At 51.0% G+C, this 23697-nt stretch overlaps 1 protein-coding gene across 1 annotated transcript; it reads right to left on the minus strand.

Annotated features, from left to right (window-relative positions):
• Positions 1–549: 549 nt before the first annotated feature.
• Positions 550–15702, minus strand: POU2AF1 (POU class 2 homeobox associating factor 1). The gene is made up of 5 exons (XM_071576167.1): positions 15610–15702; positions 3327–3451; positions 2643–2685; positions 2286–2557; positions 550–912 (listed from the first exon to the last, which is right to left on the minus strand). The coding sequence occupies exons 1-5, from the start codon at positions 15623–15625 to the stop codon at positions 601–603; spliced, it is 768 nt and encodes a 255-aa protein (XP_071432268.1). The 5' UTR covers positions 15626–15702; the 3' UTR covers positions 550–600.
• Between the last annotated feature and the right edge of the window lie 7995 nt (positions 15703–23697).

Consider the following 23697-nt stretch of genomic DNA (forward strand, 5'->3'; position numbering starts at 1 on the left):
GATGTCTGACTGCACTGCCCTTTAGTTCAGCTCTATGCCTTTATTCTCAGACTACTGCACTGACCTGCACCAGCAGGACAAAACTACACTTTATATTATCCTAAGTTCCAAAAAACATCCAATTTAGGAAAGAAAACTGCTGATTTAAGCCCAAAAATCTTTTCCAGTGGTCTAGATCTGGTAGAAGTTCCTGCATGGACAGGGCAAAGACACAAACACAGAGGGTATTTACACAAAGCAGTTCCATTGAAGTGGGTCTGGGTGGGTGAACCCTCCCCATATGGCACAGCTGGCCAAGGCTACACCACCCTGTGCCAAGGGAGACCCTTTCCTGTGCCTGAGGGTGAAAGTCACCTCGTGCTAAGGCTGAGCACAACTCTGCAGTACCAAGAGGCTGCCTGGGAGAGGCAGCAGGAGCTCCCCCAGCAGAGAACTCTTGTGCTGGGCCCCAGGACAGGGCGAGTTTCACACAACCCCCAAGTCACTCTGCGCTCACATTCCCACCCCACCCCTCCCCTCCTGCCCGTCCTCACCACCCAAACCCCCCGAGGTGCCAGGGGGAGCACTGAGTAGGTGGGCAGCAGGTCCCAGGTGTGCCACTCAGAGCCCTTCAACAGACAGAGCATGGGTTAGGACATACGTATCATTGTCCTCGTCTTCCAGGAGCAGCTTCTCGATGGGCATCGCGCCGATGGCCCGCCGGGCATCCTCCAGCTCCTGCGGGGGTGGCTCGGGCACGGGGATGGGCACGGGCACAAACTGCGGCCCCGAGAGCGTGGCAGAGGCTGGCTGGTACTGCAGGGTGGAGGCTGGCAGGGCAGACAGGGGCTGTGCCCACGGGAAGTACGTGAGGGGCGGCTGCTGCTCCGTCACCTCCAGCGGGGGCACCACGGCGGGGGTGGCACTTCGGGGCTGGTGGAGAGGGAGAGAGATGAGCCCAGTTGGTTAAAACTTGGTTGTAATAATGCCAAGGTCGTGGGTTCAATCCCCTGGGTGGGCCATTGACTTAAGAGTTGGACTCGATGATCCTTGTGGGTCCTTCCAACTCGGAGTAGTCTGTGATTCTGTCCTGAGGGTTGTGGAAGAACGGGGTGGGTTGATTCAAAACTCAACCACCCAGCTGGTCAGGTGGGGCAGGGGGAGGGCACCACACAGGGCAGGGAGGCTCAGTCTGATTTCTAACCCCCCTTCTCCTCTCGCTCTGGGCCAGGGGTCGCTCTGAGGGCGATGCTGCTCCCACGGGAGCGTTGGCTGTGGGTGTCCCAGGTGCTGACTTGTGTTAGCTTCCCTTTAGCTTTCTGTTCCCATTCCCACCCTCTCTGTCAGCCCATGAGACCGTGACACCCTGTGCTGGAAACTGCCTTCTTGACAGCCTCTTGCAGGCTGGCTTTGGTGCCATGAGGCAGCTTGTTCTGGCCTTGGCACTGCCCATCCTGAGCAGATGTTCCTCCAAGGCAAAGCCACCTCTGAAATGGTGGCCCTTCCTCTCCACTGGAGGCCAGAGGGCACAGGCTGGGCTTTGGGTGGCTTGCTGGGGCTCTTTCAGCAGCTGAACTGAAACATTAAAAGGAAAATCAGCTGCTCCATGTCCTCGTGAACTTGGCACTGCCCAGTCCTGATTGTCTTTTGCAGGATCCCTGCACTGCTGGTGAACATTTCCTTTTCTTCAGGGCAAGGACAATACAGATGTTTTTAAACTAACAATATGATCAGGGAAACAAAGAGGGATTGCATTTTACTCCTTTCATTTGCAAGCAGAGAGGGGGAGATTTCCATCCAGGAAGGATTAATTTGTGTCTGCACAAGCAGGCAAGTTCCATTGAAACAGAACTCCCTGCCCTTCTCCTCTGAGGAGGAACAAATTATCTTGGGTCATCCTGAAAACAAATATTCTACTATTTTATGTGCTATTTTGACCTTCCTCTCCCATCAGCAAACAGCAATTTTGGATAAATTTATTGCAAAGTCATTCTTCCTGCTTCACCTGGTCCTTGTGTTTCCTGGAATCCCATTTCCTTTTTTTTTTTTTTTTTTTAAGCTTAAAGATAAACATGAAGAACCTCTGCTCAGTCTGGAGGGGTGCAGAGAGCTGGGAAAGGGGCAGTGGATTTTGCCTGATTCCAGGACAGCTCTTTGCCCTGTGCAGGCCACTCTTCTGTCCATGGCATGGATGCAAACACACAGAGCATCATACAATTAAATAAATTAGCCTAATTACAGCCCCCATGGCTCTTGCTGGAAGTGGGGAAGCAGCTGCCACATACACTTTGGTGCTTTTGACTTACTGCAAAGTTGGTGAGGAGAGGCTGGGAGGTGTAGGTGAGCACAGAGGAGGGTCCCACCAGGGTGTAGCTGGGACACACGGGCTGCACATACATGTCTGCTGTGTAGGGACACCCTCCTGCCTCGTGGGACACGTAGTCAGGGTAAGGGCTCCACTGGCCCAGGGGCTGCAGGGAGGTGGGAGAGGCCTGGGGGATCCAGCCAGAGGCCAGTGCTCCTTCCTCTGGGACAGGCACTGCAGGGGCAGCAACGTCCATGTCCATGCAAGGCTGGCCTGGAAAACAGGAGAGGGTTAAACCCAGCCCAGCTCAGCCCTCCCCTCCCTGCAGCAAACCCCTGGAGAGTCAGGGATATCTTACCCATTGGGGAATAGGAAGGAAGTGGCTGATGGGGAAAAACAACCTGGAAGAGAGAAGAAAATAAATTCAGGGGTTAAGAACACCAGCATTAAATTCAATCCCTTAGAGAAGCACTCAGGGGCAGAGCATTTGAGTATTATCAGCTGATCAGCAGCTACTACTGCAATGTCAGTGTCTGAATTTCCCACCCAGAGGAACTGAGCCTGGACACACAACCCCAGCCCTGCTCATGCCCCTTCAGCTCAAGGGGGCTTTGAACTGTGCTTAAACCTTGTGCTGCAGAGGGAATTCCTCTGCAGAGAGGAGCAGTCAACCTGCTTCCTCCTGGGAGGACAAAAGGAGGCTGGAAGGAAGCAGCAAATCACCAAGGATGGCTCTGGCTGATCCCTGTTTGTGTTCTCAAACAAGCTGCCTCACTTCCAAGCCACTTTCTGCTCCTAAGGAATCAGATCCTGCCAAGTGCAAAGCACTTTCCCCCCCTTTTCATGCAGTCAGTGGGGACTGAAGGTGCTCAGCACAGCAAAGGAGATAATTAATGGCATTGCCAGATGACACGAGGCTGCAGTGCCTTCAAAACACATCAGAGATGCAAAGCTTTCCTCCATTGCCAAGGCAGTGTTGGGGCTGCTCAATTATTTAGCTCCTGAGGAATAATTTTCCTGCTGTGTTTGCCTTTTCTCCTACCGTGGCAGCTGCAGGTGCGTTGGCATTGTGGGCATTGCCCCTTTTCCTCCTCAGCAGCTCCTTCACTGGCTCCTTCACACGGACCCCTTGGTAGGGCCGGGGCTGTGGCTGCTGCTCTGCTCCAGCTGAGAGGAAAGAAAACATGCAGGTGACATTTCTCTTCCTTCTTTGGAGCCCAAATCCCCGTGGCAGCCTGTTGGGTGCAGGTTGTGCCAGTCAGGGTGGATGGAGCACGTTTATTTATTCCTCCAGCCTTGCCCTGTGTCTCTGCCTTGTGTCTCTCAGTGCCAGCTTTGCACACACCCAGAGGGCAGAGCAGGCTGAGAACACCCCACAGGGGTGGCATTGCACTGGTCAGGACAGATCTAGTCTGTGGCATAACAGAATTGAGGACAGAAAAATGTAGAGACATTACAAAGGGGCATAAAAAAGACAGAGGTAGAGGCAGAAAAAAGGTAGAGATTGGATATTTAGGAGAAATACATTTTGTTCAGTGTTTGGACAGATATTCAGTGTTTAGACATAAGGTGTAAATGCAACCCAGTTTGGAAAACATTTAAATGTGATTAGCTGGATGTGAATACCTCATTTTGGGAACAGGCAGGTATTGAAGTGCCAACCTGGCACAGAGTTGTGTTTCTGTTCCAAGCAGACTGTTCAGAGCCTGGCCAGGAGGTTTGGAGCTGGCTGAGCTGTGTCATGTTGGCAACACACCTCAGAGCTCATCCCCATCCACCTTGGAGCTCATCTGCATCCTCCTCAGAGCTCAAACCCATCCACCCCAGAGCTCATCCCCATCCACCCCAGAGCTCATCCCCACCAACCTCAGAGCTCAAACCCATCCACCCCAGAGCTCATCCCCATCCACCTTGGATCTCAAGCCCAACAGCCTCAGAGCTCATCCCCATCCACCCCAGAGCTCATCCCCATCCACCTCCAGGGATCATCCCCATCAACTCAGAGCTCATCCCCATCCACCCCAGAGCTCATCCCCATCCACCTCCAGGGATCATCCCCATCAACTCAGAGCTCATCCCCTTCCACCACAGAGCTCATCCCCATCCACCCCAGAGCTCAAATCCACCAACCTCAGAGCTCATCCCCATCCACCCCAGAGCTCATCCCCATCCACCCCAGAGCTCAAATCCACCAACCTCAGAGCTCATCCCCATCCACCTCAGAGCTCATCCCCATCCACCCCAGAGCTCATCCCCTTCCATCCCAGACCTCATCCCCACCAACCTCAGAGCTCATCCCCATCCACCCCAGACCTCATCCCCACCAACCTCAGAGCTCATCCCCTTCCATCCCAGACCTCATCCCCACCAACCTCAGAGTTCACCCCCATCCACCCCAGAGCTCATCCCCATCACCTCAGCTCTGTTTGGAAAATCCAAGCTCACAACCAGCTCAGACAGCCCATCACAGGCCCCTGTGACAGGTGACAGCAGAGGAAGGCCACTTCTTCCAGAGCCAATTAACAACTCCTATTTTCCCTGAGGCATCTGGAGGTCATTGAGAGCAGAAGGAGAGCAGAGGATATCACAGCCTGGCCTCTGTAAAGCCACCAAGAGCTGTGGTGGTGCCTGCCCCTTTCTGCTGCCCTTGGAGGTGCAAATATGCTGATGGATAAGTTTTCCATTTTGAAAGGTTGCACCTGGCCTTTGGCTTTATGAAGCCCAGCTCAAATCTTAATCTGAAATATTATTCCAGCCCAGGAGCACTTATTTAGATTTATGTTCTGTGCTTCAAATGACAGAATGAGAAGAATCCTTTTCCCTTGGATCATCTCTCTCATTTATATTTGATTATAAGCACACTGAGATGTTTGTTGCACCTTCCTGGGAGGAGAAAAACTGAATCTAAATACAGAGCTCTTAGTCAACCTCAACAATTATTTAACAGAATAAGCTTTTCTGGTCTAATTGCTTAAAAAAAATTAAATCCTTTCCCTTCAGCTTGGCTCTTCCACTGACTCTTTGTGACTCACTACACACAATTTAATCCTGGAATCTTGACTGACCAGGATAAATCCTGTTGGGACCAGACAGCACCACTGTTGTGTTGGTTCCCTTTGTGCACGTTGGGGAAATTCTTTCTTTAAAACAGTGGTTGAAGCAAAGCTCATTTTTCAAGCCTTTGCCTTTGCTTTCTGGGGTCATATTTTGGGGCACTTTAAATCAGGTTCCTTCCATTCTCCTGAATTCTGTGGCTTTGGAAATGAAGTTTTTAGGGAGAATGAAGGTCACTGTAATTCTCCATACAAATATCCACCAGGGCTTTTAATACAGCTCCTGTTTTGCTTTTTTAATTTAATTTGTATTAATTTGAGTGCAGATAGCAGACAATGCTGCTGTTCTTGATGCTGCAGGAAAAGATCAACTGCACAAATCTGAGCTCTGCTCTGGGTGGCCTGAGAGGCAGAACTGAACCTCTTGGGGAGTGTCTTATCCTTGAGCCACCACCCCGGTTTCAAAGGGCCTCCTTGCAGAATTTGGGTGGGGAAGGATGGTGGTTTCTGCTCCAGGTTTGGGGGATGGGAAAGAAGAAATTTACTGTAAAAGCTGACAAATATACCTATTCAGAATTTCCGGTGCGAGCAGAGTAACCAAAAAATATATATAAAAAGAAAAAAAAAAGCCAAAAACCAAAGTCTGCAGAACATATTTCGGTTCCCCCAAGCTGACCTCCAGAAATAAAAATAATGCTAGCACAGCTGCTTTTCCACTCCTCAGGGGTGCAGAGGGTCTGAGCACTGCAGAGGAACCACAGCAAAATGACTTTGGGCTTCAGCCTGCAATTCCTCACTGAGCAAACCAGAATGATCCTTTACACAGGAGCAGATTCTGAGAAATTCAATATCCCTGCAAAGGAAGTACCTGGATTTAGCAGCCTCCAACTCCAACACATTAATAAACTCTGAAGCCTGCCTTGGACCAAGATTTAATCATATTTTCACTGAAGGCATGAGCTGCAAAGGCAGCGAGGGCCACATGGCCAAATTCCATTCAAAGCAGTGAAAGGAGGAGCAGCCCCCGCACTGCAGTGCCCACTGAGCTCCAGGGCCACAGGGCAGCAGCTCCTGCTCCTCACCAGGCAGCTGATCCTGCTCCTCACCAGGGAGCTGCTCCTGCTCCTCACCAGGCAGCTGATCCTGCTCCTCACCAGGCAGCTGATCCTGCTCCTCACAAGGCAGCTGATCCTGCTGCTCACCAGGGAGCTGCTCCTGCTCCTCACCAGGCAGCTGATCCTGCTGCTCACCAGGCAGCTGCTCCTGCTCCTCACCAGGCAGCAGATCCTACTGCTCCTCACCAGGGAGCAGATCCTGCTCCTCACCAGGGAGCTGATCCTGCTCCTCACCAGGGAGCTGCTCCTGCTCCTCACCAGGCAGCTGCTCCTGCTCCTCACCAGGGAGCTGATCCTGCTCCTCACCAGGGAGCTGCTCCTGCTCCTCACCAGGCAGCTGCTCCTGCTCCTCACCAGGCAGCTGATCCTGCTCCTCACCAGGCAGCAGCTCCTGCTCCTCACCAGGGAGCTGCTCCTGCTGCTCACCAGGGAGCTGATCCTGCTCCTCACCAGGGAGCTGATCCTGCTCCTCACCAGGGAGCTGCTCCCTGGACCTGGAGCAACATGAAGCATCACAGGCCAAGAAAGAAGAGAGGGAATCTAACCCAGCTTTGTGGCAGTCCCTGCATTCCTTTGGCTCATTCGGTGCTTTGGCCTCTCCAGTCCCTGCTGTGTGGGCAGGCTCAGGCTCCCTCCATCAATGTTATCACTCTCTGTGTTTGTTGAGTGGCCACAAAAGCCCAGCACAAACCTGGGAGACTTTGGAACAACCTCTGAAAGTGGCTGGATAACAGCACAGCCACTGGAAAGGCACCAAATGCAGCAGCCCCCAAGCATCAGGTGACAACAGAGGAAGCCCAGGTGGGTGGTGGATCCCAAACCACCCTGCAAGTGGATGGATGGTGGATTCCAGACCACCAGAAGTGTCCAGGCTGCACAGAAAGGGCTCCAGGTCACCAACCTCAGTGGGCTCTGGATGAAGATTCAACAACTCCACTAATGTTATTAAGCTCCACACACCCATCTCTCCACACTGGTTATCCCCATGTGATCACAGCATGTAAATACAATTTTTCCTGCTGATTATGAGTCCAAGTTGTGCTGGACACAGCAGGCACAGCCAATGGGAATCTTGCAGTTTGCTTCTGGGGAGCAGCTCCAACCCCAGCCCAAGGGCTGATGAGCTCCAGGAACAGGAGGGCAAAATGCAGAGCAGACTAATGTGTTGGGTGCCAATCTTATAAACCCTGGCCCTTGAGCTGTGTGGGCTTTGGAGAACCTGAAAGATGGAGGAACTGATGCCTGAGTGAGTGACAAGCCTTGGAACAAGCCTTGGAAGCTCCTTGGGGAATTGGTAGAGTCGCTGTCCCTGCAAGAATTGGAAACACCAACAGACCTGGCACTGCTCAGTGTGGGTTTAGTGGGGTGATGGGATTTGGTCAAAGGTTGAACTTGATGACCTTGGGGGTCTTTTCCAACCTTAATAATTCTATAATTCTATGCCCACAGCACCAGCTGCAACAGCCAACAACAGCCCATTCCCACTTGACATTTGTCAGGAGAGTATCTGTGTGGAGAACAGGTTGATGTTATTGAGAACATCCATGAAATGCTGCTCTAAGAGCAGAGAAACCAACCCAAAGACCAGACTAAGAAACAAACCCAAAGACCAGACTAAGAAACAAACCCAAAGACCAGACTAAGAAACAAACCCAAAGACCAGACTAAGAAACAAACCCAAGACGCTGCCAAAAACCAAGCCAAGCAACTTCAAAGTGCATCTTGCTCTGCATTTTGCTTCACCCAGAGCTGAAGGTGGAGGGAAGGCAGCGGCAGAGCAGCTGCTGGAAGGCTCTGAGTGCTGGAGCGTGACGAGTTTCAGATCTCTAAACTCCCCACCAGCACCACTGGCCTTCGCCCACCAAAGTGCAGCTCAGCCTCAGCCTTCATCCTTTCAGCCAAGGCAGAATGGTCTCCCAGCAGGCACTTTGAAACCCTCTGCTGATCCCTCAGAGCCTGCAGGACTCCCCTCCTGCAGCCCAAAGCACACCCTTGCCCCGTTACTGTTTCCTTGCTCGCAGGCTGATAAGCTTATCAACTGATCAGTGTTAACAGCTTAAATACTTTCCTCTTTTCTCCTTTCACCCCCACTATAATAAATAATTGGAAAGAAACACAATAGAAAACTCTTTCTTGTTTGCAGTAACACCAAAAGGCAATCACTAACTCTGAATAACAAGAAAAATTTAGATTTCAATTAACAAACTAGCGAGTTAATGGCCTGGATATTGAAGACCAAGTCACGTTTTTATCAGACACGGTGAACTTGGGGCAATAAAAAGAAGAAAGAGGCTCAGTTTTGTAGGTGCTTGGATGTTTAGCCCCAAATCAAAACCTTTTTACTCTGACACATCAATGCCCATTTAGGCAGGGACTAAATATTTCATCCCAGCCACGATCCTGTCCTTATTTCCTCCCAATTGCAGAGTTTCCCTCAATATGTTACAAGGAGTGAAAAAGTCCAGGACAGGGAAACAAAGCACTGAAATGCATTTAATTGTCCAAGATCCCAGTTGGTCACATGATAGGGAGTCACTCAGGAGAAAGGTCCTTCATTTCAACTCCATCCCTGTCCCTCAGCACCCTCCAGGGTATGTCCCTATTTTAATTGATCCAACCAATAAGTTAAAGGTGAAACACCCCCAAGTGATCCCATCTGCAACTCAAGCCCTTGGGAACAAAAATGAGTTACTTCTACCAAGATCCATCTTAGCAAGTTATAGGAAACCTCAGGAAAACTGGAGTGGATTATCATTTATAGTGTTTGGTGCACTCTGGGTGGGTGTTTCAATAAAGATTTAGTTAATGCAAAGCACAAAATAAACATCTGGGCAGAGGATCTGCTTCACAACAAACAGAACTGGGAGCAGGAGCAAAGAGCTGAGTGATGGTTCATTGCTCAGCATAAGGAAATGAACTCAGGAAGGTTCTGAGCATAATTAAGTCAATAGACTAAATATTTCACTTTCTTACCAACAACTCAGCACAGGCTTTGGCTCAGTCTCTGATGTCACATTATAACTACCAAAATCAACGAGACATCACTTTGACAGAACTCTATTTCAGATTTATGCCCAATATCTTTGCTTTCAGGTGTTCATCTGCTCTTGGAGGGTTTGCCAAGAACCAAACTGGCCTTGGATTCCTGCAGATCCTGTGCCCTTGCCCTGCCTGGGCTGTTCCTGGGGGCACAGATTGGCTTTGCCAACTGTCCTCTTCTAAGCTCTCCTTCAGCCCCAAAATGATCTCAGCCAAGTCTGGAGAGCACTGCACAGGGCCTGCATTCTGTGCCCTCACAAGGAAAGGGTTGCAAATAAAACAACTTGGGATTTTTCCATCTGGATAGAAAGAAAAATCAAGGGGAGATGTGAAGACTCTGAGAGAAAACATGAAAGGTTGGTTAGTAATCCCTGTTACTTGGATTATTCTAACAAAAAAATAAACCCCAAAAGGGCTTCTAAGTGGCAAATAAAAGCTGGATGCACTGGCCCTGTGGTGGTGAGGGCTACTAAAAATTCTCTGTTTCAGAATAAGAGAACCTCTGGTGCAAAGGGGAAGCTGAGATAGACAGAAAGTGCCTAACCCTGAGTCTCACCCTGATCCCTCCCAGCCCATAATACTCTCTCCATTTTAGTAATGCAGGTTTTCCATTGAATTGCTGCTGTGGTCATTTGGAGAGTGTGACATCTGCTCTGCAAAGCTTGGATGGGCTCAGCTCTCATCTATCCCTCTCTCCTGGGGGGTTTTACCAAACCTCTCAGCCACAAGGTGCAGTTTCACCTCTCACTCTCCTTGGCTGCTGCTTTCAGAGGGCTCTGCACAGCCCCACAGCTGCTGGGCCAGCACAGCATTTATTCCCTTCAAAAGCCTTTGGGAAGAGATTCCCAAGGGTGGGAATTCCCATCTCTCAATGCCCAGGGAGTCTGGGCAGTCAGAGGGACAGCAGAAGAGCTGAGTGTCTGCCAGTGGCTGCAGCAGCAGCTGAGCTTCCAGAGCACTTGGACATTGCCAAAGCCACCACCTAAACCCCAAATTCTTGCAGAATTTCAACCTGTTTCCACACTTTGGCATGACAGAAACCATTTGCTCAGAAGGCTCCTGTTGTTTGCAAACCAAAGGGGTGACCATCCTACAAAGACACCTGAGAGGGAAGGGGCTGGTGCTGCCCATGGAGTGCCCACCCCCGAGGGGCTGCTGGGCCTGACTCCATCCAGCAGGATCCAAAGCTGGGCAGCCCCACCAGTCACTTCTCCTGGCTGTGGGAGGGCGTGTTTCGGGCTGAGACACTCGCTGGGGTTTCACTGAGCTCTGGGCCCCTCTCCTGCAGAGCAGTTCACTGTGCTGTGACCCTGAGGGGACACTTTCCAGCTCTCAGGGCCACCCATGTGAGACTCCCTGGAGAACAAGAGCCTCTGAGCATGGCAGAGGAGGGCAAAGCCTGCCAGCTTTCCCCTGCTCCTGCAGAAGGGTCCCCTGAAAGAGCAGGAACTTGCCCTTCAGAGGTGCCCTCACCCTCAGGTTGGGTCACAGCTGTTTGCATGAGCTCCTGGGTCACTCCTCTGCTTTCAGGTTGGGAGTTTTTTGTTCTTTTGTGAGTTTGGTGTTGTTGGGTGTTTTTATAGCTGGGGAAAACACATGGAAATGACACCATTCCTTTTGAATCCTCCTGTTTGCAGAGAATCATGGAATGGTTTGAGTTAGAAGGGACCTTAAAGACGGTCTTGTTCCACCCCCTGCCACGGGCAGAGGCACTTTCCACTCTCCCAGGCTGCTCCAAGCCCTGTCCAACCTGGCCTTGGGCACTTCCATGGATGAGGCAGCCACAGCTCCTCTGTGCCAGGGCCTGCCCATCCTCCCTGCCAACAATTCCTCCCCAATATCCCATCTAACCCTGTTCTCTGTCAGTTTGAAGTCATTCCCCTCGTCCCATCACTCCAGGCTCTTGCCCCAAGTCCCTCTGCAGCTCTCTCAGAGCACTTCAGGCCCTAAGAGGGGCTTTCAGGTCTTCTGAAGCCTTTTCTTCTCCAGGTGGACCCCCCCAGCTCTCCCAGGTTGGCTCCAGAGGAGATCACCTTGTCTGGTCACTCCACAGCAGAGCAAGCACAGCTTGGACCAATTCCCCTGCAGGGTGAGGGGTGCCAAGGCTGCCATCCATGCCTGGGCATGCAGGGCTGGGTGCCAGCCCAGGTGTCACTTACCTGGCAGCTCAGCCCACAGGTGTGCAAAGCAAACCAGCTGCTGGCACCAGCAACTTGCCACTGCCTGGGGGCTGCTGGTCCCACACTTGGGCAAGAGCTTCACTCACCCCCAGAGGTTGCCACAGGGTCATTGCCCACCTGCCCAGGGTGGCCTTTGGTCAGAATAGCTGAGGGACTTGTTCTGGCTTTAGTTGTGCTGAAACTCTCTGCTTGGCAGGGGAAAGCTGCTGTTTCCCAGGCAGGGAGCAGAGCTGCTCCCACACCAGTCCAAGCACTCACCCAGTTTCTCTGGTCACCTGGGCTGCCTCTGCACCAGTTCATGCTTGGAGAAGTCCAGTGGCTCCCACCGGGGCACAGGAACACCCATGTGGGCACAGGAGCATCCGTGTGGGCACAGGGATATCTATATGAGCACAGGAGCATCCATGTGGCCACAGGAACACCCATGTGGGCACAGGAACACCCGTGTGGGCACAGGAACATCCATGTGGGCACAGGAGCATCCATGTGGGCACAGGAATATCCATGTAGGCCACAGGAGCATCCATGTGGGCACAGGAACATCCATGTGGGCACAGGAATATCCATGTGGGCACAGGAGCATCCGTGTGGGCACAGGGATATCTATATGGGTACAGGAACATCCGTGTGGGCACAGGAACATCTGTGTGGGCACAGGAACATTCATGTGGCCACAGGAATATCCATGTAGGCCACAGGAATATCCATGTAGGCCACAGGAGCATCCGTGTGGGCACAGGAATATCCGTGTGGGCACAGGAGCATCCGTGTGGGCACAGGAGCATCCGTGTGGGCACAGGAACATCCGTGTGGGCACAGGAATATCCATGTAGGCCACAGGAATATCCATGTAGGCCACAGGAGCATCCGTGTGGGCACAGGAATATCTGTGTGGGCCACAGGAATATCCGTGTAGGCCACAGGAGCATCCGTGTGGGCACAGGAATATCCGTGTGGGCACAGGAGCATCCGTGTGGGCACAGGAATATCCATGTAGGCCACAGGAACATCCATGTGGGCACAGGAATATCCATTTAGGCCACAGGAACATCCATGTGGGCACATGAACATCCATGTGGGCACAGGAGCATCCATGTGGGCACAGGAATATCCATGTGGGCACAGGAACATCCGTGTGGGCACAGGAGCATCCATGTGGGCACAGGAGCACCCATGTGGGCACAGGAATATCCATGTAGGCCACAGGAATATCCATGTGGGCACAGGTGCTCGGAGCCAGCTGGTGCAAGAAACGTGAGGTCACAGCTGGTGACACCAACAGGAAGTAGAAGTGCCCCAGAGATACCAAACAGAGACTCCCAGAGTTTCTGAGAAGTCCAACTTCCATGGAAACCTCTGGGATCTGCACCTGGACACCCAAACAATCCACCTACATCACACAGGGAGCCTCCCAGACATCAGAACCCGACACCTTCAGAGCCAACACTCAGAGATCATTACTGAAATGGTACAGAAAAAAGCAGCATTAATAAATATTAATAAGGTTTCCAACAGTTCCGTGTTGGGAAAAGGAGCTCTGACTTTGCTACAAGGTTTAATAAGCCCAGGGGAAACTGAGGGACAGGCAGGGGTTGGAGAGAAGTTGTTTTGCCAGGAATTATCATAGAATAGAATCATAGAATGGATTGGGTTGGAAAAGACCTCCCAGACCATCAAGTCCAACCCTTGGTCCAACTCCAGTCCCTTTACCAGATCATGGCACTCAGTGCCATGGCCAAGCTCAGCTGAAAAACCTCCAGGGATGGGGAATCCACCCCCTCTCTGGGCAGCCCATTCCAATCCCTGAGCACTCTCTCTGCAAAGAATTTCTTTCTGCTCTCCAACTTCAATTTCCCCTGGCAGAGCTTGAGCCCATCGTGCCCCCTTGTCCTATTGCTGAGTGCCTGGGAGAAGAGACCAACCCCCACCTGGCCAGAACTTCCCTTCAGGCAGTTCCAGACAGTGCTGAGGTCACCTCTGAGCCTCCTCTTCTCCAGGCTGAACACCCCCAGCTCCCTCAGCCTCTTCCCACAGCACTTGTGCTCCAGTCCCTTCTCCAGCCTCGTTGCTCTTCTCAGTTGGGTTGGAAGAGACCTCTGAGATCACCAAGTCCAACCCTTGATCCAACCCCACTGGGATCACCAGCCCAGGGCACGGAGTGCCCTGGGCTGGTGATCACAGTGGGGTTGGATCAAGATGTGGTAGATTCTCTGTCTCTGGAGGTGACTCAGTGGGGTTGGATCAAGATGTGGGGGATTCTCTGTCCCTGGAGGTGACTCAGTGGGGTTGGATCAAGACCTGTTGGATTCTCTGTCCCTGGAGGTGTTTCAGAGGACATTCAATGCCACATCCAGTCCCTTCTCCAGCCTCGTTGCTCTTCTCAGTTGGGTTGGAAGAGACCTCTGAGATCATGAAGTTCAACCCTTGATCCAAACCCACTGTGATCACCAGCCCAGGGCACTCTGTGCCCTGGGCTGGTGATCACAGTAGGGTTGGATCAAGACCTGTTGGATTCTCCGTCCCTGGAGGTGTTTCAGAGGACACTCAGTGCCACATCCAGTCCCTTCTCCAGCCTCGTTGCTCTTCTCTGGCCCCGCTCCAGCCCCTCAATCTCTTTCCTGACCTGAGGGGCCCAGAACTGAACACAACACTCAAGGTGTGGCCTCCCCAAGGCAGAGTCCAGGGGAAGGGTCACTATCAGCAGGGAATGGCTGACAATTTGATCTCTCCTCATGCAGATTTGTAATTCCTGCTCCCCTTGGAGCACCGCAGGTGGCAAAGGAAAAATACAAATTCAGTTACCAATTTCCTCCCACCTGAAACATCAGGTTGTTTGAAACATCAGGTTGTTAACATTGCTTTGTCACTGCAGAAAAAAATAACCAAACAAACCACTAATGGGCTGGAGATGGAAGATTAGAGTGGAGATTTGAATGTAGTCAACCTGCAGCTCGCTCCACATTTTATACCCACTGATCCTGAAAAGTGCCCCAGATAAAGGGACAAGATGTGTTGTCCTGGTGCTTCCCTCTCCCTTGTCACACACTTTGATTGACTGAGCAGCCAGAGCTTCTTGCTAAAGGGTGTTACACTCTACAGCATCACTTCACAAATGCACAGCTGAGCTTCCAAAGTGTTCAACTGGGAAAAAAAAAAAAAAAAAAAACCCAGGAGGAAAGAGAATTCAGTGCTAACAGGATGAGAAAGGCACCGGCACAGCAAACCAACCTCGCAGTAACACAACCTACACAAAGAAGAGGAACGTTAGTTCTGTATCAGACAAAACACTGGGCAGGGGTTTAAGAAAGCACCTTCTGCCACTGAGGTGTTCCAGGGAGATGGAACAGCACAAAGAGTGGCATCACAGCTGCCAAAAGGAGCATCACCTGCTGCCCCAGAGCGAGGATGAAACCCCTGAGAGCAGCAAACACCTACCTGCACCCTGAGCAGCAAATTGCTCAGCAAAGGTGGGCCCAGAGGAGTGACATTATCTTGAAAACAAGAAAACTGATTTCCTGTAAAGTCATAACTGTAATGCCCTCAACTGCTTTGTTCCTTATCTTTTTTATTAGTTGAAGAAAAAGAAAAACAACAAAAAAAAGCACATATCAAAAAAAAAAAAAAAAGGCAGAGAAATAAGATTTCTCACAGGTTTCACTTTTAAAAAGGAAAATTTTCTGGTATGTAACCACCGTAACCTTTGATATAATACCTGCATCCTGTTATTGTTTTTATGAATCATAGTCTTCCACTTGATTCATAGTGATGAAGCAGCAGTGCCCTGAGCTCATATCCCTGCTGGAAAATGAGCATCACACCTTGTCACCTGCCTCTCTCGAGCATCTCCTCGTGAGCATCATCCCCCCTTCCCCTCTGCACATTCATCCCAGCCCTCAGGTGTTATCTGAGGCATCACAAGCAAAGCAGAGCTCACTTACATTTTTGCCAGTGCATATTCTGTGGCAGGATGGAGCCTCTTTTTTCCCCTCCTGGGTGAAGCTGACTTGGCTTTGAGTGTTTGAGTCCTTGACGGGGATGTGACAAGTGACAGTCCAGATGTTTCTTTGAGCTTTTTAAAAGCCCCGTGTTCCCGCTGAGCCCTGTGATGTCATCACATCCTCCAACCACAACCTCTTCGAGATTTTCCCTTGCTCTGGGCTCTTCTTCATGCTCAGCATTTCCTCCAAGAGCAGCGGGCTCTGGGAGACATTCTGCATAAAAACCCACAAGGGCTTGGGGTCCCCAAGGTGTGTTTGAAGAAACAAATGTGGAACTTGCCCCTTGTGGGGCTTCACCACAGATCTGTAACATCAGGTCAAAAGGTTCTACAGCAGCAAAGGGTCTTCCAGTAAAACTTTGACTTTCTGTGGCACTGAGGATGGTCTTGTTTCACTAAGACAACATTTTGCTGCTTCAGGTGGCCCAAGTCCTGTCTCCACCACCCTGCCCAGCCCAGCCCAGCCCACACCTTGGCCCTTTAAACACAAAACTGGAGTGTTTGCTCCTGCCTTATGAGAATCTCAACTCCCCGGGGGCCACTAAATTTGAACTGCTGAGGAAACACCTGTAAACACTTCAAGCCTCATTAAGTGAGGACGTCCTTCATTTAAAAAAGAAACCCCCTTTTTTTCCTTTTTCTGTTTTGTTTTTGTCAAAATACAACACTTCCCATTAAAGAAGAACCAGCCCTTCCAAAATAGCTTGTGAAGCTGAAGGAAGGAGACTCCTCATGGGAGTTCAAGGAAGTTCTTGGCATTATTAACAGCTCCATCACATCTTGTCTATCACACCATGAACACACCCTCTTAACCCTCCTGATGCTCTTTCCTCTGACCATCAGGCCAGGGGGGTGAATTTGCACAAGCAACACTGACTCAGGAACTTCATTCCCAGAGAAATCCTCGCTGGAGCTGCCCAGGGAGTTCAGGGCTCTGCCATTCCCATCTTCCTGCTCAGTTTTTAGTCTCTGAGTTGCTGCCACAAATTTCTCTACCCATAAAAAAAAAAAAGCAAGGCAGGACCTGGTGAGTTCTTTGGCCAGAAGTCTATGAAGGGAGTTTGATCCTTTCAGGAATGTCAAACCCCTCTTAGGAACAGCTGTGCTTTGTGAACCCTTTTGCAACACCCCAAATTGGATTTTATGGAAAGCCACAGATTGATCTGAGTGAGGCAAATGGTTAATTTTGCTCCCTTTGGTTCAAAGATTTGTAAAAAAAAAAAAAAAAAGAAAAAAAAAAGAAACAAACCCCAAAGGAAGCAGAGTGGAAAGAACCAAGGAATGTGTTGTCTCCTCACTGCTGCCCTCCAAAATACCAACCCCTCCTGGGCTCCCAGGCATGAGGGCATCGATTGTTTAGCCACATTTTGCATATCTGCATTAATGCCCCACAGTACAACATCCTCTCTGCTGCTGAAGTGCTTAGTAAGGGCAGAGCAGCCCTGAGGTGACACCCCAGAGGGGACAGCCAAGCTGGAGCCCAACTCCCAGCCCAGGGAAGCCAAAGGAGTGGGAAAGAGCATTGAAATGCCTCCAGTGGCACTTCAGGTGCACCAGAGCAGGAGGAAACTGGTGGACTCATATCTGAGATTCAAAAGCAATACCGTGTTTCTCCCTAAATTAATGAGACTTCATTTTAGAAACCTCTCAAAGGTGTGGAATTAAGATAATGCACCAGCAAATCTCTTCCTGGCAAATGAAATTTGAAAGGCAGGGCCCAATCACTTCTTTAGGTTTGCTTAAAGCTCAGGCAGGGAACAGTGGGAGAAGTTCCTGGAGTGTGGCTTGAGCCAGGCAGAGTCAAAGGGGGCTTGGAGTGGTCTGTGGGGGAGATTTTTCCTGGAATTCCTGGAATTCTGACAGCACAGAGCTCCTGGAGTACAGCGTGGGAAACGAAGGGTTGAGGCAGGTTTGGGGCAGAACCAGAGCTGGTTTTTCAGTGGGAGAACACACTCTGTGTACATTTGGGCTCTGCAGAGAGTCTGAGATTTGTACACACCAGGCAGGTGTATAAAGCCCCAAAGTAAATATACAGACTCATATTAAAAGGATCTATATATGCTTATCATCTCACCCTTAACTATACTTTAATTGAGCTTAGCAAAGCTGTGGATAACATGAAATAACTCAGGATTAAACTGGTTTTAAGGTCTTTACATCAATACTTGAAAAATACCAAGCCAGGCAGATAAAGTCTTATTGTAATAAACACCTAAAATGAGGAAGTTGCAAGAAAGGGGCAGGTTTTCCTCAGATAAAACAGCCAGCTCTGTTTTGGTGGCTGATAATCCTCCATTTCCATATTTTACACACAGTTACCAGATAAACTTTTGATGTGTTAACAAAGAATCGCTCACCAAAAAGCACCTTTGGTTACACATTAAAATATAAAGGGCCGTGTGTGTGACCCCCCACACACACCAAGCCAAACACAAACTCTGCCAAAGAGGAGCTTTTGCTCATTTCGGGCCTTTTATAGGAGCAATTTAGTTAACGACTATTTACTGATGAGGTGCAAGGGAAGAGACAAAAGCAGAGAGAAAGGTGAAAAACGTCACTCAGCAAGTGTCGTATTTGCCTCTGGCAACTGTGGGCAAATCGGGATCCAAGTTTATCAGCTCAAATTCAGGTTTATAAACTTGAATCTGAATGGTCATTAATCACAAACTTTCAGTCTATAAAGATAGACAGAGCTTCAAAGACTCTGCAGAGAAATCCATCCTTCCCTCTCTTACATTCCAGACTCCATTTCCCCTCTGGGCAGCAGTGGAGTCACCAAAACTCACATGGCAGAGTCACCAAAACTCTCATGGCAGAGTCACCAAAATTCATGTGTCACAGTCACCAAAACTCACATGGCAGAGTGACCAAAATTCACATGGCAGAGTGACCAAAATTCACATGGCAGAGTCACCAAAACTCACATGGCAGAGTCACCAAAATTCACGTGTCACAGTCACCAAAACTCACAGGGCAGAGTGACCAAAATCCACATGGCAGAGTCACCAAAATTCACATGGCAGTGTCACCAAAATTTAAATGGCAGAGTCACCAAAATTCACGTGGCAGAGTCACCAAAATTCACATGGTAGAATCACCAAAATTCACATGGCAGAGTCACCAAAATTCAAATGGCAGTGACCAAAATTCACATGGCAGAGTGACCAAAATTTAAATGGCAGTCACCAAGATTCAAATAGCAGAGTGACCAAAACTCACATGGCAGAGTCACCAAAATTCACATGGCAGAGTCACCCAGAGCCCAAACTCCTCCTGCCACTGGTTCCTCTCAGCACAGGAATGAGAAGAGCAGGATAAAGTGACTGGGAGCTGCAGAATTTGGGGATCTCACAGTCAAACTCTCTGCAAATTTACTCTCCAATTTATAATTTATCCCTTAAACCTGACCCTGCTCTTAAGGGAACTGAACCCAAGAGCTGCCCCTGCTGTCTGGTGGCACGATGGCCCTGCAGGGACCTCGAGTGCTGAGAAATCCCAGGGTTATATTCAATTTGTCAGTCTGAACCTGAGCCTTTATCACTCCCTCATCTCTCTGCTGATGTCTCAGCCCCAGGGAATAAGGGATTTTCTTCCCAAAGTGGGTTAGGGCTGTTGACAGATGTCCTGAGTGTCGGGTTTTGTTGTGGGGCGTGGAGGGTTTTCTGGTTTGTTTTCAAACATGTCAATATTAGCACTTTAATCCTGCCATACACCATAAGAAGTAGGAATATGTAAGTAGTAGTTTGATATTTAAGAGAGCTTTGTGGTCTGCAAACACAAACATTTGCCTTTGAGAACACAAAAACTAAATGAATAAATGGACCTGTGCCTTGTGGGTTTGAGTGAGAGGTCAGAACACAACCAAGGTTCTCATAATTGTTTCCTAATCAATCAAGAGAGAGAGTAGAGGAAATGAAAAGCTGAGCCTCCTTTGAGGCAACAAGATCTGACACATGACAGGGAAAGATTTGCTATTTCAGATTACAAATTCTATAACCCAAGTCTTTACTTTGCAGCTTGACATTGACTGGGAAAACAAAGCAAGAAACGACCCAGAACCAAAGCTCAGAAAGGCCTGGATGGTCTCCAGGCAGTTTGTGTGAATCACATCCCCCAGTTCAGTTCAGGAACATCCCCCTGCACCCTGGGGAGCCCCCTGGGCACAGCCAAGGGGACAAGAGGCATCTCCAGGGCTGGGGGACACCTAAATCCCAACAGCCTTCTGGCTGTGCTGAGCTATTTCAGCAGAACCAAAAGAATCTCCTCATCCTGGAAGGTTTGGGAGATGTTTGGCCATCAAACTGCCTTGCTGAAGGTCACACAGACCTGCAGCAGGGCTGGGGGCAGAGGCCAAGCCTTTGGGGACAGCCTTGTGTACAAGACTCATGCTAATCATGTGCTTCCCAAGGAGTGCATCACCTTTTTCTTAGTACCAGAAGTACCACTGAAACAAGCCTGGCACAATAAACTCTGTGATTTTAATGTTCTTCTTTCGTTTTTTAATCTTGGTGTGAGCCTCACACCTCCCACGTCACCCTCTGAAACCAGCTCTGATTCATACCTTGGCTTTGATAGGGAACAAATGATGCAGCTTTTCTGTGTTCTCAGTGCTAGAGATGAAGGCCTTGGGCAGTGTAAATCCCAAAGCCCTCGTGACCTCCAAGGATCCCATCCTGGGACATTCCACCTCCACCTCAGGGGCACTGCATGGATCTGTCACACAGAGGAGGGTCCCTACAGGGCAGGAGGGTCCCCACAGACCAGGAGAGTCCCCTACAGACCAGGAGGGTCCCTACAGACCAGGAGGGTCCCCTACAGAGCAGGAGGGTCCCTACAGACCAGGAGGGTCCCCTACAGAGCAGGAGGGTCCCCTACAGAGCAGGAGGGTCCTCTACAGAGCAGGAGGGTCCCCTACAGACCAGGAGGGTCCCCTACAGGGCAGGAGGGTCCCTACAGACCAGGAGGGTCCCCTACAGACCAGGAGGGTCCCCTACAGATCTGTAGGGTCCCTACAGACCAGGAGGGTCCCCTACAGACCAGGAGGGTCCCTACAGAGCAGGAGGGTCCCCTACAGACCAGGAGGGTCCCCTACAGAGCAGGAGGGTCCCCTATAGACCAGGAGGGTCCCCTACAGGGCAGGAGGGTCCCTACAGACCAGGAGGGTCCCCTACAGACCAGGAGGGTCCCCTACAGAGCAGGAGGGTCCCCTACAGATCTGTAGGGTCCCTACAGAGCAGGAGGGTCCCCTACAGACCAGGAGGGTCCCTACAGAGCAGGAGGGTCCCCTACAGACCAGGAGGGTTCCCTACAGACCAGGAGGGTCCCCTACAGACCAGGAGGGTCCCTACAGACCAGGAGGGTCCCCTACAGACCAGGAGGGTCCCCTACAGACCAGGAGGGTCCCCTACAGACCAGGAAGGTCCCTACAGACCAGGAGGGTCCCCTACAGACCAGGAGGGTCCTCTACAGAGCAGGAGGGTCCCCTACAGACCAGGAGGGCCCCTACAGACCAGGAGGGTCCCCTACAGACCAGGAGGGTCCCTACAGATCAGGAGGGTCCTCTACAGACCAGGAGGGTCCCTACAGAGCAGGAGGGTTCCCTACAGACCAGGAGGGTCCCTACAGACCAGGAGGGTTCCCTACAGACCAGAAGTGTCCCCTACAGACCAGAAGTGTCCCCCACAGACCAGGAGGGTCCCTACAGACCAGGAGGGTCCCTACAGACCAGGAGGGTCCCCTACAGAGCAGGAGGGTCCCCTACAGACCAGGCTTCACATCAGGCACAATGGAGAGCAGGGAATCCTTCAAAACTGCTGCACACATGTCTAAGTGAAGCCCTCAAGAAAGTTCAGTTCTAGAGTAGCAAGATCTAAAGCAAAAAGAAAATTAAAACATCCAAGCCAACCCTATTTGTCTGCACTGAGAGACTCCCATGAGCAAGCACTTGTGTTTTCTGACACACATCAAGTACTAGAACAGCCCTTTCCAGGATTTTTTTGCCCTTTATGCTCTTCAGGAGATCATCTGGTTTATTCCAAAGCTCCAAGATGTGACAGATTTACAAAAGAAGCCAAAGCACCTTAGCACTTAAACACCTGAGCTGTTTGCAGTGGTCTCAGCCCTGCTCTGCTGTGCCCTGTCCCTGCCCTCCCTGCCTGCTGCCCACGCCCCCCATGCCCACCACAGCCTCTCCCTCCCCTCAGGGATTTGTCAGTGAGCTCTGGGCTCGTTCTGGTGGCTCCATTCTGAGCCAGGCAGAGGAAGAACAGCCCAGAGCACGAGCTGTGTCCACACTGCAGTGGGGAGAGAGACAGCAGAAAGGCAGGAATGTCCCCAAGGGGTGCCAGACTCCTTTTGGTGGTACCCAACAACAGCACAAGGAGCAATGGCCATGAATTAAATAAACCACAAGTTCCACCTCAGCATGAGGAAGGACTCGATGTGTGGGTGGCAGAGCCCTGGGGCAGCTGCCCAGAGAGGGTGTGGAGTGTCCCTCTCTGGAGAAGGTCAAGCCCCACCTGGAGGTGTTCCTGTGTCACCTGCTCCAGGTGACCCTCCCTGGGCAGAGGGTGAACTGGGGGATCTCCAGAGGTCCCTTCCCATGCCAATTATTCTGTGATTCCAGGAGCTCACCCCAGCTGAGCCAGCAAGGGGACCAAGGACAGTGCTGATCCCACCAGCCCAGGATTCCATGGCTGCCTGCAGAGCCAACCTGGAGCCACGGGCACCCTGCCATGGCACTGTCACCCTGAAATCCCTGGCACTGCAGCCTCTCTCTGCACTGGGGGCTCAAACTGTGCCCGTGGCTCTCATCAGGCTCCCTCAGGCATCCCTGGGTGAGCTGGCAGGGGGGCAGCCACACAGCCTGTCCCCTTCCACGTGTCCCAGAGGGGCTGCTGAAGCAGCTGCTGCTCAGGGCTGAGAGGAGAAGGCACCTCTGGAACTTCTCCACCCCCAGGAACACCAGCCTGGTGCTTCTCTGGCTCCCAGAGCCTGTGCTCCCCAACACGGGGCAAAGCACCCACCTGAGTGACCTGTTGGGAAATCACAGCCAGAGCCACCCCAAAAACAAACCTGACAGTGACAGGAATCAAAGCCAGGTCTCAAATGATTCACGAGGAGGAAACAGGATTAAGAATATCAGTGAATGCTCCTCACGCAAGTGGCAGGACTGGCCCTGGGAGGGAAACCTGAGCCAGCAGAGGAGTTTGGGGCCATCAGCCAGGAGGGCAAAGCAGCACAAACAGCTGGGCCATGTCCCCTCTGGAGTCCCCAACAGGCTTCTCTCCCCTGTCCCGCACAGAAGCCAGGGGAGTGTTGCCCCAAAGACTTCAGTCCCTCTTTGCTGAGTTGTGCAAAGCAAAGTGTGTTTTGCAGGAGTCCTTACAAGGATGTTTTTAGTGGCCTCCCTTTCTCCTCCCAGAAGCAAAACCAGAGAGCAAGAGAAACGTGTGCCACGACCTCAGTGAGGCTTCTCACGACCCACATTCACTGTTCACAGAACTGGCTTTCATTCCAAACTCCTCTTACTGCTGACATGAATTCAGATTAAACTCATTTTCTGAGAATGTCTCTTTTCCACACCGAGGTAAGTCCTGGAAAGGCACCTCAGAGCTCACACTCACTTCGTACAGTGGCAGAAACCCATCCCAACCAGGACCATTAATGCTTGGGGAAGCCACAGTGCCAGGCCCAGTGCCCAACTCAGCAGGGCAAAGCAGGGACTGCAGCACCTCCTGGCACACTCAGATATTGCCCAGGCTTGCCAAAACTTACCAACCAGCACATTTTCAAGCCCAGGGCTCGAAGCAGGCTCGAGATATTCAGCTATCAGCTCAGATCTGCCACAAACCACTGCCAGGCTGCTCGGACCTGATTCATTTAGAACATGAACCTCGATGCTGTCACCGAGGTTAAAGCTTAAACCCTTACTGAGTCACAAGGAAAGTCAAGTCCCCATTGCCTGGTACCTTCTGGAACGAGAGGGTGGAGAGCACTCTCTGAGCACGTTTGCCCCCAGAGTTTCGAG

Source organism: Pithys albifrons, chromosome 23 (genome assembly GCF_047495875.1).
Source record: "Pithys albifrons albifrons isolate INPA30051 chromosome 23, PitAlb_v1, whole genome shotgun sequence".
In the NCBI taxonomy this organism is placed as follows: Eukaryota; Metazoa; Chordata; class Aves; order Passeriformes; family Thamnophilidae; genus Pithys; species Pithys albifrons.

Coding starts and splice junctions, on each gene's coding strand:
- POU2AF1 (XM_071576167.1), bottom strand. Junction 2,686..3,326: donor ACGCACCTGCAGCTGCCACG/GTAGGAGAAAAG, acceptor TCTCTCTTCCAG/GTTGTTTTTCCCCATCAGCC. Junction 2,558..2,642: donor TCCTTCCTATTCCCCAATGG/GTAAGATATCCC, acceptor CCTGTTTTCCAG/GCCAGCCTTGCATGGACATG.